This window comes from Vigna radiata, chromosome 10, assembly GCF_000741045.1.
Source record: "Vigna radiata var. radiata cultivar VC1973A chromosome 10, Vradiata_ver6, whole genome shotgun sequence".
Classification (NCBI taxonomy): domain Eukaryota; kingdom Viridiplantae; phylum Streptophyta; class Magnoliopsida; order Fabales; family Fabaceae; genus Vigna; species Vigna radiata.
In genome coordinates, this window is record NC_028360.1 from 7561660 (window position 1) to 7579994 (window position 18335).

Below are 18335 nucleotides of genomic sequence, written 5' to 3' on the forward strand. Positions count from 1 at the left end.
GAGATGGAGTTGTGATGAAGGTTGAAAAACAATTATTTTCATATGTCATTTTAGACCAAATTACACCCTTTACTACTTGGAATGAGCTTAAAATCAAGCAAAACTCAATAAATGAGTTTGTAGAGAGTCAAAAGCTGTTTTTAGCGATATTATGCTTGTTTTGCATTGTTTTGTAGCTATTTGGAGAAACTGAAGAATGGACTTGAAGATAAAGGTCGTAGACTCAAGAAAAGAGAAGAAAATTGAAGATTTGAAGAGTCGACGCACCGCCTGACGACAACTTACACCGTCGGGCGGTCCAGGGCGAGGAGTAGGCACTGGCATTGGCGCTGGGCAGTTTTGAGGGAAACCGTCGGGCGGCAACTTACACCGCCGGGTGGTTTTGAGGCTTTTGCCAAACCGCCGGGCGGCACACTTAAACCGCCGGGCGGTGGTCCGTTGGGCCTGGGCCTGTTTTCTGTTGCGCTCCTCACCTATAAATACCCCTATTGCGAGTTCAGAGTCATTCTTTTGATAGGGGAGGATGGCCAGACCTAATTTTGCTCTCTGGAGAGGATCTCTTTGATGCTTAGGCTCCTTTCCATATTTTCTAGGGTTTGCTTTTCCATTCTTCTTCCATTTTTCATCTAGTTTCACCATGAAAATGGTGAACTAAACCCTATTGTTGTTGGGGGAAACAATGTAATCTTTTGATACTCTCTTTTATTGAAACTCTTGATTATTTATATGGTTTCCATATGTTTTGATTGTTAATTGTTGGGTTCTCATCTGTGCTTAATGTCTTTATCGTTTAACTCATTCGATAACTGTTGTTTGTCTATATTGATACGGGGACGTACAGTAATGTCATGAACTGGTGAGTAATTTCTTGATTCTGCAAAATCACCTAGGGATAGGGGTATGACGATCAATTGCGTTTAACTTCTGCTCTATAATGCTATATTAATTGCTAGGGGAGGCTAGGGATAGCAAGCCAGTAATTAGTATTAGGCTCTTTTCGCCGAGGGATCGGGTTAAGGGTAGGCTAAGAAAGTTGCATGACAATTAATTAATCAAGCTAATAATTCAAGAGGAGTAGATAAGAGAGAGCGAATAAGGATGAAATTGTAAACCCCCAACAACTCCATTCATCCATTGTTTTCTTCTTGTCATTTGAATCAATCTCTTTTACATGTTCATATTTTATTCTCTTACTCAATTTATTAATTTTTATTTTCAAGTCTTATTATTTTAATTCATGTGAACGAGAAAGCCTTTCGAGTCTCTTGGGAAGAACGATATTGGGTTTTACCAATTATATTACTTGAACGATTTGGTACGCTTGTCAATCCGTCAACAAGTTGCGAAGGGGAGGCGCAAATGGAGCATGAAGCAACTGCCAAGAACCTTGGGAAAGGCTTTGCATCTTCTCTTTGGTTCCAATTTCTTCCCTATCTCTTCAATTTTGTAGAACCCTAAGTTCTCCACCATGGAGGGCTTTTCCTATTTGTTGAGATTAGTTGCAAAACATGGAATTCTTATGTATTTTGTGATGTTAATGATATATGCTTTTCCAATTCATGTTAGTATTTGATTTCTATGTTTAATGCTTGTTGTGGCTTGATCACCCATGGCATAAATTTTGGTTCTTGATGTATTGAGAAATATGATTGAACCTAGAATTGAAATTGAAGACTTATTGGATGGAATTGAGATGTTTCTGAATGCATGAGAATGAAATGGATGAATTCTAGTCTTGACAAATTGTAAATACACTATGTTAAATTCATTGCACACCAACTGTTTAGTAAAATACCAAAAAGAGTTTCTTGTGTTGTTTTTGTGCACTTTGATATCTAATTGAGTTATAAAAGGAAGAATTGTTATGTGTTGCACAAGTCCCTTGGGAGAGAACGATATTTATCACTTGCTACACTGCGACCAGTGCACTTGCTATTGGTTTTGCAGTCAACACTAATCCCATTTGAAAACGGAACAGACTCCATCTTCTTCCTCTCATCTTCAGTCTTTGGGCTTTGCTCTTTGGTGAGTTTCAAGTGTTAGCCGAGCGGAGTGCTGACAGGTTTGGATTGAGACATCCGATACCTTGAAATCACCTTCTGCATGTAATTTTATTGAGATAAAAACAAGTTTCCCTTCAATTTATCTCTTTTTATATCAATGCCCAAGATCCGCCTAGCTTCACCTAGCTCCTTCATCTAGAAAGCATCAGTCAAATTTTTTTTCAACTCACGAATCATGCATTTGTAACTATTGGCAATGAGAATGTCATCCACGTATAACAAAAGATACAATACCTCAATGCCACGATTCAGAGTGTACACATAGTCATCATAATTGCACAGCTTGAAGTTCAGCTTTATCAAAAAATCATCAAATTTCTTGTACCATTGCCTTGTACTTTGCTTTCAGCCACATAGAGACTTCTGCAGCAAGCACACCCTATCATCCAAACCAATCCCCCGGCTGTTTCATATAAATGGGTCCAAATCTCCATGTAGAAACGTTGTTCTCACGTCCAATTGTTCGAGGTGCAAATAGTGATGGGTAACGATAGCCATTAGGACTCTGACCGAACAATGCTTTACCACAAGAGCAAAGATCTCATGATAATCAATACCTTCAACCTGGGTGAAGCCTTTGGCTACAAGCCTCGCTTTGTACCTTGCTTTCTCACCTCCCAGTATAACTTCCTTTTTCTTGAAAATCCATTTTGAACCTATGACATTCTTACCTTTTGGCATATGCACCAATCTCCAGGTGTTATTCTTCCTTAAAGCCTGAAGCTCTTCCTCCATAGCACCTTGCCAAAGTTGTCATTCGCTGGTATCAAGAGCCTCCTTGAAACTTCTTGGTTCATCCATGCTTTCAAGATCTTAAACAACATTTAAGGCATAACAAATTAGATCACTTCTCCAAACCGTTTGGTTGGCTTAAAGGTCCTTCTTTCTCTATCATGAACAAGTTGATAGTTCCTTAATTCAGTATTAGCTCTTCTTGAGTGACTAACATCAACATAAGTTCCATCTGAATCATCATTAAGATCTGTGATAGGCTCTCTTTACACTTCATCAGTAGAATGCTCCACCTTAATGATTGTCTTACTCTTCTCACATTCAGGATTTTCAGCATGCATAGCCACTCTTGTCTCATCAAAAAATATATCTCTACTAATGATCAGTTTTGAAGGTTTAGCATCCAACCTTCATAGCTTGTATCCCTTAATTCCTTCAGCATATAAATGAATACACTTTTCACAACCCGAGCCTCCAGTTTATCCCCTTTGACATGAGCAAACGCAAAAGATCCAAACTCCCTTAAGTTGGAGTAATTTGTTGGTTGTCCACTCCAAACTTCCATTGGTGTTTTATGATTGAGAGTAGAGGAAGGACTCATGTTGATCAGGTATACTATTGTATTGACAATCTCTCCCCATAAAGCTTTAGAAAGACCTGATCCAAGTAGCATGCATCGAACCCTCTCCATAATTGTTCTATTCATTCTTTCAACCAAATCGTTCTGTTTAGGAGTTCCAACCACAGTTTTGTGCCTCTTGATCCCGTTGGCTTTGCAGAACTTATTGAATTCATTTCAAACAAACTCTAGACCATTGTCAGTTCTTAAGAATTTCGGTTTGAGTCCCAATTGATTCTCAATCTGCGTATGCCACTCCTTGAACCTTTGAAATGTTTCAGACTTGTGTTTCAAAATGTAGATCCATACTCTTCTTGAAAAGTCATCAATTATGCTTAGGAAGTAGGCTCGTCCACCATGAGTTTGAGTTCTTGCAGGCCCCCACAGATCAGCATGCACATACTCAAATGGTCGTTTGATTAAGTGTTTTCCTTTTTCGAATGGTATTCTGTGTGATTTCCTCAAGACACATTGGTCACAAAAACTAAGCTTCTACAATTTATCACCCATAAGTAAACCTTGCTTTTCCAATTCTTCAAGGCCCTTTTCATTGATATGTCTCATCCTCAAGTGCCAAACCCGAACGTCATTTTCTGACTTCTCACTTGCTACAAAGGCATTATCAATGATAGTGGAACCCTCTAGAATGTATAAGTCATTCTTTCTTCTACCTTTGACAACCACAAAATCTCTAGAAAACACTTTGATCACTCTATTTTCCACTTTCGTGGAATAACCCCTCAGATCAAAAGAACGTGTAAAGATCAAATTTCTCTTTAGTTCAGGCACGTACCTCACATCCTGCAACACCATTTCACGGTTGTCAAATATCTTCAACCTTATAAACCCCACTCCTTGCACTCTACAAGCCTTGTTATTGCCAAGAAGCACATTTCCATGCTCCTTTTGATCAAGATTTTCAAAAAACTCCTTCATTGGGCACATATGATAAGTACAAAAAGAATCCATGACCCAACTTCTTTGAGAATCTTCGGATGAAGCCACCAGAACACCAGTAAATTCATATCCTTCGGAGGCCTCTTCAACATCAACAATTTCTTGTGCCCGAACGCCTTTGCCCTTCTCTGGACAATATTTCTTGATATGTTCAATCTTCTGGCATTCGAAACATCTCACATGTTTCTTATCTTCTAGTTTTGTTTCCTTCCCATTTCCCCTTTGCTTCTTCCCTTTGCCTTTCAATGTAATGAGCCCTGATACCACCTCCTCGATTGCCTTCGAATCTTGAAACTTTTGGAACTGCTTGGTTCAAATTGATGTCACAACCTCCTCTAAGGTAATCACTTGATCCTTGCCATAAAGCAAGGCATCCCTAGAGTGCTCAAAGGTTCTTGGAAGCGCATACAGAAGAATAACAATCTTATCTTCATCTTCTAATCTTACCCTAATATTCTTCAAATCATCAACGATTTTGCTGAATTCTGCAAGTTGCTCCTCTATGGTTCTTGATTTTGTCATCTTGAATGAATATAATTGTTGTTTTAGACACAACCTATGAGCCAGTGATCTTGTCATGTACAATGATTCCAGCTTTTCCCATATTCCAGCCATAGTCTTTTCCTTTGCAACCTCTCTCAATGCCTTATCACCAAGACACAATACGATTACACTTCTTGCCTTATCAACCATTATTTTCTTCTCTTCTTGCGTTAGAGTAGCTGCCATGTGCAACTCTCCCTTCAATGCTTCATCGCAACCTTGTTGTATCAAGATTGCCTCCATCTTGATCTTCCACAGTCCAAAGTCATTTGAACCATTAAATTTCTCTATGTCAAACTTGGTTTCCATCACTTCTAGATTTTCTTGTTTTGTTTGTCCCACGGTGGGCGTCACTTGTTGGTCTGAGAGGAAAGAGAACAAGAGTCCAAATGCAAACCAGAGAAAAGAATAAGAATAAAAGTAGAGAACAAGAGGAATGATCTGAATGAATACTATCTTCTTGAAAAGTAGAGGAGGTGGCCATAATATAGCCAAGAAAAGCAATTGTAACGACCGAACGACGCTTAACAGAGGAAGGCCAAAAAGTATTGAGTCTAACTAACATTAATCTCTCTAAAATATGTTTAATCATTTTGAAATACAATATTTTAATTTTTATCCCTTGAAATTGAAATTAAAGAAAAGTTATTTACAATTGAAAATGTTTCAATTAATAAGTATTCAAAATGGGACCGACTTTCTGTTTGTTAAAAAAATATAGAAATTCTAAGACATATGTGAATGATATTGTAATAATCCATAGAATCGTCTTTTTAGGATTGGTAGTGTGGTTTAAGTAGTGAGATTCGAATATTTTAACGTTAAAAGTTCAAAGTATAAATATAAGTTTTATAAGATGAGTTTTATTATAGAGTATGAATATTACTAAATTCAAGTTACATCATCTCTCTAAAAATAGTTTCCTCTATAGCTCTTCCTTCTTTCTAGGTGTTCTACCTGTTGAATCATCTATTTAAAGATTAAAGGATGCCAAAATGATCACTATGGCAAGATGTTTTATTGTTCCCTCATGATTTGTAAAATTTATACTTTTATATATATATATATATATATATATCGTTATTATATATTATTTTAAATAATTATAATGTCAATTATATGTCTTGAATAAATTGTTGTTATATTTTTATTAAAAATGTAATATATTCTATAATAATTAAACAGTATAAAAATTGGAATATTTAAGACATTTTTCCAATAAAATAGAAATACTTTGATAAATTCTAAATTTACACGAAAGAAAAATAAACAAAACCTTTTTTGAAGGATAAAAGCATATGTTGTCATGAATGTTTTTAATACTTTTAACTTTTTTCATTCAATGATTTACTTATTAAAAAGAGTAAGTAACTAAGATCAAATTAGACACGTTTTACTTTTACAGGGATAAAAGGATCATTATATTTTAAACAAAAATAAAACAAAATCATATTTTATCCCATACAAATAAACAATTAAAAATTATGAAGAGTCATTTGAGTATGAATATTACTATATTATATTAATTACATGATCTTGTACTATTTTGTAGATATAAGTGAACAAAATAACATTGTAAAATGACAATAATATCATCTTTTAATGAAAAAATTAAATCAATTGAATTGAAAAAAAAAAGTTTGAATATTTAATAAAATTTTAATTAACATATTCAAATTTTATGATGACATGATTTTAAAACTTAATTAACACACTAATGATTTATCATCATATATATATTTGTGTAGGTTAATTGTGGCAGAATAAAAAATATTATATCAAATATGCAATTAATTATTTTGATATTGTGATTCATTTATGGTTTACTTTTTTAAAGTTTTGCAAAAGAAAATGGAAGTACCAATTTCTGCGACTCCAAACGACACAAGATTTTGAAAATCTTATCCTACAGTTTTTGCATTCTCTTTCGGTTTCTTTAATCATTTCGAACAAGCCGTTAACATATTAAATTTTCAAGGAATTCAAATATAATAATAAAATAATGGCACCCACCCTCACCAATCACCAAATATATAATTAATTATAAACATTTAATTATATAGATTTGACTTGCAACAGCAAATAGGAGCCGTGGATGAAAATAATAAATGTCCAATTTAATCCTATAACTATATTTCTTTATGATATTATTTCTTAAAACTTTAATTCGTTAAATTAAGAAATTAAATTTATGAAATTAATTTCTTTTGTTAATTCTAAGTTATAACAATACCATACTTTGAAGATTAAATTTAAATAATTGATTTTAAAATTAAATTAGACAATATCATATGATTTTTGGGTTTTAAATAATTTTTTTTATGGGGATAAAAAAAAGTCTTATTTAATCATTAGAAAGGGTAAGTTTGAATTTATCTGAGTTCTATAATTTATTATTAAACTAATTTTAAAAGTTATACTGCATTTTTAGTAGAAAGAAAGTAAATTTATAATATAAGATCAAGTTGATGTTAATTTAAAGAGGATAATGTCTTTAATATGTATTATTATCAACAAAATTTGAAAATTATTTTACATTTATTTTTACCTTTTCCTGCGATTTCGGGGGTGGATTAATTTAGATTCAATATTATTTTTTTTTTCTGTACTTCTAATTTGAAAGTGTAAAGGAACAACATAATAGATATAGTTAAAAAAAAATATGTAGTCAACATTTTTTTCACCTTAAATCACATAACAAGTTACTAAAAATTATATGTAACATTAAAATAATTTTAATAATAATAAAATTTGAAAAAAAATGTAATTATTGTCCTTTTTGCACGTTGAAGAATCTAATCAGTCATAACTTTTTCTGTAAAATAAAAATCAAATCTATAAAGCCGATCTCACTATAAAGACAGTACACCCTACCTCACAGGAAGAGAACTTCTCTACCAAAAACAAAACATCACCAAAGAGAAAGCTTTGCACAGACACTCACAGTGCACACTCTTGCAAGTTGCAATCACTTCCACACTCACTCGCCGTCATTCTCGTTTTTTGTCACAAAAGATTCAAACTTTAGCATTTAGACGAAGATGGGTAGCAGCAGCAACGACTCCTCGTCGGATTTCTTCTACCGCCGGCACGTGTTCCTGTGCTACAAGAACCCCGCCGTGTGGCCACCGCGCATTGAGGCTGCAGAGTTTGATCGCTTGCCCAGACTGCTCCACGCGGCCATTAATGCAAGAAAGCCTCATATTAAGAAAGAGGTTCACTTTTGTTTTCCTCTCATCATTCTTGATTTCTTTGGTGTCTTTTGTTTTTTGCTTTTATTTATAATCAATTTTTTTATTCAAAGATGTTTTCTTTTCTTTTCATGTTTTTCGGGGGTGGGGTGTAAGGTGCTAGGGAGAGAAGGAAAATGCTAAAGGTTGTTATGTTATTCTTGCTCTAGCAAGGGATAATGTACTGGTTTAGTTTTGGGATCTTTTGTTGAACTCTTGTTGTTAAGATGGGTTTGGTGTTTTTTATATTTGTTCTTTTTGCCTAGGACTGTGAGGAAATGAATGAATCATAGTAATGGAAACAACTTGAAATCAAAGTCAACATTCTGTTGTTTAATAATTTTTTATGATAGGATGAGGAAATGGTATGGGAAGGGCTTCCAACCCATGTTTGGGAAAGAAAAGGAGAAGTACTGTATGGAGTGGCTTGTATTTTGTTTTGAAGTATTCAAATCAGGGGATCATGGTCATTTTGGATAGGCTTTTCCATGACTGAATTAAGTTTGTCATATAAACTGGAATCAGCTTTTACACTTAAAGTTTATTGAAGCTTTCTTCATTTTGCTTCCCCTAGACCCAATACATGGAAGTTGATTCTAGTTCATGGAAGAGTTCAATGTATTTTACCTTATTATTTTCTTCTTCTATAAATACTCGTAGCAAATTTTATCCAAAAAGGTCTGTAGTATTATTCTATTTCAGTGATTATCACCAATCCAAATAGGTCTTACAAAAATGTCACCTCATATTTCTTCTGTCTGTTTCCTATTTTTGTTTCCTTGTTTTCACCATTTCGTTTACAAAGTTCTAAAATCAGGAAACTGAACAAAACCAAAGTAACATTGATGTGATTATTAATGAAAACTTACACCGGAATTGAATGTTAAAAGTGAACAGAAATCACCTTAGATTATACTGACTATGGCTAATTGTCTTGGGTTCATCATTTACTAGACCTGCTTAACAATATGTGAGGGGCATGATGGGACTGAAACATCAAATGGAGATGTGTTAATCTTTCCTGACATGATCAGATATAGGTTAGTCCTTATAGCTCAAGTTCTGTTTCTCAACTTCTAATTCCCCTATAAATGCTCTCTCTTGTTTTCCTTTATTCCTTATCAACAAAAGGAGTAATTTTAGTGAAATTGCAGGAGATTAACCCATTTTGATGTTGAGACATTTGTTGAAGAAGTTATTGTCAAGGAAGGAGAATGGCTTCCTGGAAATCCTGAATCCTTAAAAGCTTCATACGTTTTCGTCTGCTCTCATGGATCACGCGATCGTAGATGTGGGGTTTTTGGGCCTGTCTTGGTCAGTAGATTCAGGGAAGAGATAGGGTTACATGGACTCCAAGGCAACGTGTTGGTTAGCTCCTGCTCTCACATTGGGGGCAACAAGTATGCAGGAAATGTCATTATAATCGGATCGAGCATCAACGGCGAAGTCACGGGCCACTTGTAAGGAGGAGATTTCTCCTGGTTATTAGCATATCTTTTTTTCCCCATAGAATTTCTATTTCTTCTTTAAACTTGGGAAACACCTTTGTAACATTGTTTCTTTGTCTTTTATATTCATCTGATCAGAGTTGTTATTAACTAAACTATGTAGGTATGGATATGTTACTCCAGATGATGTGCCTTTATTGTTTCGCCAGCATATCATTGCAGGGGAGATTTTTGACTCACTATGGAGGTAGCATTTTTCTCTAACTTTATTTAACATTAAATATTAAAGATTCTTATTGTTTTAGTTTCATTCTTTAAAAGACACTGCCGGATTGCTCTCTTGTTTGATTTTTGGAGCACAGGCTCAGTCTGTGCAGTAAGAGTTAATTTTACATTCAAGGTGAAAGTTTTAGTTATAGTTTGAGGTCTGTGAGGAGGAAACTTTTCTGTAAGCACTTCTAACAGAAGAAACGTAAGAATCTATGAAATAGTTTTTCCATGAACTGAAACAGTTTTCCGAGATTGTTTGTAGCATTTCTTGGGTTTTATTACTATATCTAGTATTTGTAGCTTTGTAAGTAGGGACTTTTTTTGTTTGAGATTATTTGTCATTCAGAAGTTTAGCGTGTTTGGTTCAATTTATTTTAGTTTTGGGTTAGAGGAAGAAGTATATCGACTTATATATGATTTTGGTATCTGTAAAAAGTAGATAGGAGAACATTCTTGGTATTTCTCAAATAATAGACCTGTATCAAAGGCTTATAATTTTGTAAGGAGTAATACTATGAAGGACTAAAAATCCTAAAACAAAAATCTTTTAGGAAACAAAATGAACACAAAATTTAAAGGGCCTAAAGTATAATATGAATATAGTAGGATGATCAGAAACATGTTTTTGATTTGGCCATCAGGGGTCAAATAGGTTTATCAGAAGATGAACAGAAGAAAAAGCAAGAGCAAAGGCTTCAGCTGAATGGTGCAAGAAATTTAGAAGGAAGCACAGTGGCCGGCAGCAGCCGCTGTCAAACAGATGGAGAGAGCTGTTGCCAGGACAATGAAGACTCATGTTGCTGTCAGAATGATGTATTAGAGGAAAGTAGAGAGGTTTCAGGTGATCATAAGAGCAAGGAGAATCTGAATGTGCTTCGTCGGATCAACAAGGGCAAAGGAGTGTCTCACAAGTTCAGTTCCATGCCGACATGGCTTGACAGCTGGGAGCAAGAGGATACTTATGCTGCTCTTGCTGTTGTCTGTGCCGCGGTGTCGGTCGCCATAGCCTATAGCTGCTACAAGCAGTGAGTTGATGAGAAGAACAAGGTCAACAAATTGATGGCAATGTTGTTTAGCAGTGGATGAGGTTGTTTTGTCTTCATTTTTTATGTTGCATGTTCAGTTTCTGCCTCGTTTCAGACATGCAGGGAAATGAGTATCTGAAATGGCTCAGACTTGGAATTCACCTCTTAGCTTCTTCATCAGTACATACGTGAAATCTTAGCCTGGGAATGTTTAAACTAAAATTAGTAGTTTATTTAGGTGGAATTGGACTGTGACATTTATATTAACTTGATGTAAAGCTAATTAACTTTGGTGTTTGATATTAGTTTATACATGATATTAACTTTTCATAATAATAGAGAAGTTTGTGTTGTTTTTCTTTTAAAAGTTGTTTGTATGTATTTCAAGTTAAAGTTTATGAATTTGTTCTTTATTTCAGTTTTTAAAATTTTAGAATTATGATATTATATTTTCATATTATTTAATTGTTATAATAATTTAAGAAGTAAATTGTAAACTAGTATCGTAACCAGTTTATTGATTCATTAAGGTTTAAACACGATGGGAAATCCTTATAAATTACAAATAATTATAAAAACATTCATTTATTAAAATATACCCAAATGGAATAAAAAGAAAAATAGTGTAGTTTAATACACACTATGGAAACATAATGTAATATACTCTTACAATAATAATAAAAAAAATAGTAATAAAATGAAAAAACTGAAACAAATTCTTTCTCAGTAAGATATAGTAGCAGTTTTACAGTAAGACCATTTTAGTGGTTTTATAAGAAGGTTAATGTCATGTTTTTTCCCAGAAATAAAACATCCCCACTTTTCTTATAAACTACATTTCCCCATTTGAAAATCAACTTTCAAGTTTTTTCACAGGAAAACTTTGACTTCTTAATTACAGGGGCAAAGTCCACCATGTTTCATGTATAATTAAGTTTCTACTTTTTATATATTAATTAGATATGATTATCTCAGTACCAATTAAAAACTTATTCTGTTTCCACCCCTCATTTTCCTTTCCGTATCATCAGAATTCATTTTTCCTTAATCCAAAAAAAAATTCCTCATCCTCATAATTCATTTTCCTTTAATCTGTAACTTTGAAAAGTTACACACCCCTGAATGTATGATTAAGAAAAAAAAAAAAAAGAACTAGCGACAATAGAACTGCTAAGAATAACTTGACCTCCCTCTGCAAATACAAGGAGACAGAAGATCAATTTACTCCATTAAAATGAAAATTAAAAATGGCATACAAGATACAAGAAACATTACAAGACCTGAAGCGTATATAGATAGAATTGGACTTGACACACATTACAGGAGTCAACAATTCCAGGAAGCTTTCAAGCTTCTTACTTATGGCTACGAGCATTAAGAAAAATAAACAAGAATTAATGATTTCAGTTCTAGCTTCAACAAAATCGTGCCAAGGTTTTCTGATAATAAAATGAAATATGTTCGGATTCAAAACTACACTCATTATCCCAACATGATCTTTTAAATCTTTTGCTGCAAAAATAACAGCTCCTACAGCAATAATAGAATGCAAGCAATTAAGCTTTCCTATTCAACAACACAGTTAACTGATGGCTTTCCTTAACACAGCTTCAGCACGATGCTCAAAATTCGGTAAGGCCCAGTCATGCTGTGTTATGTCGAGATTGTCTTTCTCAGCACTCAGACCCTGAAAACAAGATTAAAAATAGACCAAAGAAGATTGAGATTAGTTTGTTAGAGACTAGACTATGATTCATTTGAGTCTCACATACTCAGTTACACCTTTTACATACATGCCTGAACATACATGGTATATCTCATTTACTGTATTTCCAATTTTCCCATTTTCAAAGTCCAAAATTAATCACAATACCACAAATCCAGAGCAATGTGGATCCTATCCCAACTTTGATATCTAATAAGCATTCATTCAACAAGTTATTAACAAATGAGTTTATCCATAAGCTTGACCGAGAAACTTGCTAAATTAAGCTAAAAAGACTTTATACAAGGTTATAAGCTCAAGTAAGCTTTCTCAAATACTACGGGAAAAGTCATCTACATCATACAGGTCCTCACTAAAATAAATGATAACTTTTGCCTTGTATGGACAAAAGGGGGAAGTGTCAACAAGTCATGCATACAAGATAATTTTCAATGATTGATCTTCAAAACTATGATAAATCAAGAGTAAACCGCTCATTCGTACCTTTGAAGGATCAAATCCAAATCCACCCATTTGCATCATACGTTGTGTATCATCTACAGCTGCATAAAAAATAGACATCATAAATTTTGGACTACTGTCAACCAAAATCCCAGGCTACAATGGAAAACGATAACATACTGAGAGGTTGTAAAAACCTATATTCATGAAATAACTGAATTAAAGAAAAAGTATACACATATAGGTGCTCAGCTTTCAAGCCATAACTAACCATTTTCTTCACCCAAGATGAGACTAAACAATCCTCTTAGTCCAAACAAATTGAGGAAGTACCTGAAAAGCAATCTTTTGACAGTTAAACAAGAGTAAGAGTGAAACATGTAAAGATCCAGAAAAATGAATATTACCAAGAGCGACTGCTAACATAGCTGACATCTACTGTGCTAAGGTCTATTCCATTCTGTAACATCGACCTAAACCTCTGTGTCAAAGGAAAGGGTATCTTGGCTGCAAAAATGTTTTAAACATTTTCAAGAGGTAAACAATATAAGTAATGAATCCAAGACTACGCCAAGTAGATGACCATCTTAAACACATTCATGTGCTAATACAATATACAAGTTGTATAACTATTCAAAGAACAGAGCCTGAATCTTGGCACTTTAAAATGATAGATAAAAAAAGGCTTAAATATATTTTTGGTCCCTGAGGTATGGTCAAATTTTGCTTTTAGTAACCTAAATTTTTTGTACTTTTAGTCCTGTAAAGTTTCTTCTTTTGGATTCGGTGCTTGTTATTTTATCTATATAACATATTCAATTTTAATCTTTTGTACTAGTAATATATAGTTGTTAGTCCCTATCAAATATTTGTAATGTGTGTGTATTACAGAGACCAAAACAAAATAAGGACCAGGACCAAAAGTAGAAAAAAAAACTGTAGGTATCAAAAACAAAATATGACTATATTTCATAAACTAAAAACATATTTAAGCAAAAAATATAGAAGACATTTTGAAGAATATGAATTCACGCAAAAATAAATATTCTAATAAACTATACGAAATAACTACAAGTCCAAAATTACCTGCTACGAATCCAGAAAAGAAGAAGTTCACCCAAGCAAACGTAAGAGTCTGTCAAAAATTAGGAAACAACACAAGTAAAAGACAGTGAGGCGTCTCCTAATAATTGGGAAAAAGTACAAGAAAGAGCATGATCTAAAATCTAAAGCTAGAGACTGTCAAACTCCAATAGTAACACCTGGGGAATAATCATTGAAAGGTTTTTCTTCATCATATCCATGGCCATGTTAGGATCAGAGAACATCTGTGCTTGTGGATTCTGGCCCTGGCCCTTTGGAACAAACAACAGACCATTTTCCTTCAATGAAAATGCACAAACAATCAATTCACTGTTGATTTGGTCAGGTACATACAAAATATCATTTAAAAATCCACTTAAAGCTCGTGACACAGTCATTAACTTCTAACTAATGACTTCTAGAACTGATTCAGAAACATCAAGTTTGAAATTCATTCATCAACTAACTTGTAAATTATCCACTGAAACAAGGTTTGAGTATAAGTACAATGAAACATGAATATTCTCCCAGTCAAGAACCACGCCCTTAAACCAAAAAAAATCCTTCTGGAAAATCTAAGATACACTAAATAACAAACAAACCTCGTTACAGAAATAAATCTTGCGTGCGCGAAAAGCCTTGGAAGGAATAAAATTCGCTCCAGCACGTAAACTGCGAGCTCTAACGATCACTTGCCTGAATTTATTAACATCCTTTAGACATCAAAATAAGAAAAATATAAACACATAATCGAGCAATGAACAAAGCTAAAGCATACCCCTCCTTAACAATTTTAGCATCTGGGGTTTGTGAAGAGTGCATAAGCTTAGAAACGAAATAGCGCAGCACACCAATGAGAACCATAACCACAGAGAGAGGGATCAACACCCAGTCTCTGATTGCAGTATCCAGCACCAGATCTTCAGCCATTGCCAAATTCTTAGTTTCCTGCAACCCCATATGAAATAAGAGCTGCTTAAGACTCCAAAATCCTTTTTTTTCTTTCGTTTTCAAGAAAAAATATTTCTTTTATTCGGTTTTGCCAATTGAATTTGAAGAACTCACCCTGTCGCCCTGTATGATTCGGTTTTTTCGGGTTACTAAACCGAAACTGCTGAAGAATTGCGACAAGTCTCTGAGAAAATTTGGTCAAGATGGCCGTGGTGCTGGGTGGATTTGCGAAATTGAAGACAAGTCCCGAACCCTAATTTCGCGATTGAAGAACAAAGAGAATGTTACACAGTACACTTTGTTTTCATCGCAAAAAAATAATCGCGTTTTTGGTTTTTTAAGATGAAACCTTAAAAGAGGAAAAGCAAAAACCCTTATTAGCCTAATCACGTTACATATTATCTATGGACTACTGATATATAGTGATCTAGTGTATTTTATTATCTATTTTTTTTTTTGTATATTTTATCATTCTACCTTCTAATTTTTAATATATTTTATTGATTTATTAAATACAAAACCACGTATTATTGTTAGATGAAATGAATATAAAACATCAAATCAATATCGTTTATTCATAAACTTTGCTTTTTTATTCATAGCCAAAACATTGTTTTATAGTAGCGAATATTAAAATATAATAATAATAAAAAATATAAGGAATATAATAAAATGTATAAAATGATGACATAGGACTGATAAACTATCATTAAAAACCCTAACACCAACATAAAATTGATGGTTGAACCTGATAAACTGTTAATGATTTATTAGCATTACAACACGAGACTGTTATGAAAGTTACTATTAAGGTTGTTACTGCATGTCACTGTTTGGATATATTTAATATATTTCAAATCAAAATAAATCTATTGAATATAATTTCTTTTATAAAGAATAAATTTAATATAATAAATACTAACATATTTTATTTTAAATATAATAAAAAATTAACTTTAATATAAATTTTAATTATGCATAATTGAATTCGTATTTCATTTGTAATAATTATCACTTATATTTATTAAAAGAAAAATTAATGATAATATTTTAAGAAACTTTTTTATTTTTTCTTTATGAATTTAAAATTCAATTTGTTTAAATTATTTGAATATCAACTTTAATTTTTTTAATAAAAACACATGATCAGTAGAAATAAAAATGAGATTAAAAAATTTATTCTAAAAGAATAATGTTTTATTGTACTAAAAATAAAATATACTAATATTAGTTATAATTAATGGACTATTTGTTCTTTATTTTTTCGTATAATATTTATAATTCACAACACATACAACTAATTAAATTAGATATTTTTAACTTTAAAATATATTTTAGATATTTTTAACATTAAAAGTAATATTTTGATGTTATGTAATTATTATGCCTGTGAAAATTTACCGAATTAACTATTATCGGGTAAATGAAATGAATATTTTGAGTTAAAAAAAGAAAATACTCATGACAAAACAATAGTATGATTTTGACCTTGGAAATGATATAAAAATATTATATAGTGTTCAAATTCAAAGTTGTTACCTTACTAATAAGTTTGATGTCAAATTTAAGAAAACAATTAAACTAACATTCCTATAAGTTATTATGATTCCGTGAGTAAATCCTTCCTATTAAATTTGGCCCAATAATATTTTTTCGAATTGTGTTAAATTATTGAATTGAACTTTATTTAATGCATTCAATTAATATAATATTAAGTAATTAGTTTATGAATTTCAAACTCAAATCAATTTATACAATAACTTTATTTAAAGAACTCGTATTTCATTTCATAAATATTATTTTCATATATATTATACTTATTGTTGCCACGTTATAATTATAAGGAAATGTAATGCCTTGAAAACAATATTTTTTTAGTGGAGTACACGTGGCAGCTAGTCTTTGGGCCAAGGCTAAATGCACAAAAATAAACTTTTGTAAAAACTTTGCACTCTCATGTTCTTTCACGACACTTCCTCATAAAACACAACTCTTCTTCTTTTCTTCTTCATTGTTCCACTTTCCATCCATCCAAACTCAAATTTTCACCGTTTGTTTCTTGAATTGAAGTTACCCAAGCCTTTAGGGCTTCAAGAGGAGCATTCTCACCGATTGAATCTTCGTTTCATCCAATGGGTAAGAAAACCCCTTTCTCCATTTTTCCCTAGGATTGTAAACATGCAATTTCTTGCTACAAGCAACCCATTTCGTTTTCTTCCATAATCTAGCTTCTATTTGGTTCTAAAATTCGTTTTCCATCATCAATTGGTGATTCATAGGTGATTCTCATACTTTGGGGTTTCAAGCAAAGTGGTTTAGAGTTCCTACTTGAGTTTGGTTGTCTACACTAGAGATAAGGGGAGCTAGATACTGTTTTTCATTGTTTGTATGAACTGTGCATGTGTTGAAATCTGTATTATTTTCTGGTTTGATGAACAATTGTGTTTGGTGTGAAAGTATGTTGTATGTAATTGAATGAGAAATCGCGGAACTATGAATTAGTGTTGTGAATATGTAATTTAGAGGAGAAGTGTGGTTGTGATTGAGTTATTAGTAAGGTGAATCTGTTTCAAGAACTATTAGGTAGAGTGTTAAGTGAATTTATAGTGTTTGGGGCAAAATAGAGGAAGTGAGGGAGTGATTTTGAGAAGTTGATGTCTGAAGTATAATTGGTCTATTGGGACACTGTTAGTAAGTCTATTGTGACTTAATAGAATCATAGAAATTGTTAAAATGAGGTCCTAGACGCTAGAAGTGGAATTGAGTCCTTAGGTTGAGGAAAAACTAGTGTTTTGGGTGAGTTTAGAGGAAGTGAGGTAGTGGTTTTGAGCTCTAGGGGCTATAACTTGAATTAGGCAGTTAAGACAACTTATGTAAGTTCAAAGTGACTTGTGAGAAGTGTCAAAATAGCCAAGAACAGTCCTCAAGTGTTAAATCTAGGTTTGAGCCCATAAGTTGAGAGAATTGAGGTTTTTGAGTGTAAATCTATGCATAGTTGTTAGGAATTGAGGTTAGGAATGTTTATACACCTTTAGACAAGTTTAAATACACCTAAATTTCGAGTTATAATGATTAGAAATTCATAAAAAGGTCTAAAACGGAATTTAGGGGTGTGAGTTGTGCAAAATATGCATAAAACCTGCAGAATCCACGTTGGGCGCCACCTAACTGGCGTTGGGCGCATTTGGTTCTGTTTCCTGGCGCTGGGCGCAATTCAGCACACTATTTCTGCTGTCATTTTTGTTTT

General features: G+C 33.0%; 2 protein-coding genes across 3 annotated transcripts; one reads left to right on the top strand and one right to left on the bottom strand.

The window, feature by feature from the left end:
- The first annotated feature begins 7782 nt into the window (after window positions 1–7782).
- LOC106775185 (altered inheritance of mitochondria protein 32) lies at window positions 7783–11259 on the top strand. The gene is made up of 5 exons (XM_014662263.2): window positions 7783–8129; window positions 9099–9184; window positions 9299–9604; window positions 9756–9839; window positions 10504–11259. Exons 1-5 carry the CDS (start codon window positions 7956–7958, stop codon window positions 10889–10891), a joined length of 1038 nt encoding a protein of 345 aa, XP_014517749.1. The 5' UTR covers window positions 7783–7955; the 3' UTR covers window positions 10892–11259.
- An 833-nt stretch (window positions 11260–12092) lies between these two features.
- Window positions 12093–15472, bottom strand: LOC106774512 (ER membrane protein complex subunit 3). Of its 2 annotated transcripts, XM_014661533.2 has the most exons (9): window positions 15203–15472; window positions 14916–15085; window positions 14740–14833; window positions 14317–14436; window positions 14141–14189; window positions 13462–13561; window positions 13326–13387; window positions 13097–13155; window positions 12470–12574 (listed from the first exon to the last, which is right to left on the bottom strand). In XM_014661533.2, the coding sequence occupies exons 2-9, from the start codon at window positions 15065–15067 to the stop codon at window positions 12470–12472; spliced, it is 741 nt and encodes a 246-aa protein (XP_014517019.1). In that variant the 5' UTR covers window positions 15068–15085; window positions 15203–15472. The 2 variants fall into 2 exon arrangements, with proteins under 2 accessions (XP_022642643.1, XP_014517019.1); XM_022786922.1 differs by lacking the exon at window positions 15203–15472 and having other exon boundaries at window positions 12093–12574; window positions 14916–15067.
- Between the last annotated feature and the right edge of the window lie 2863 nt (window positions 15473–18335).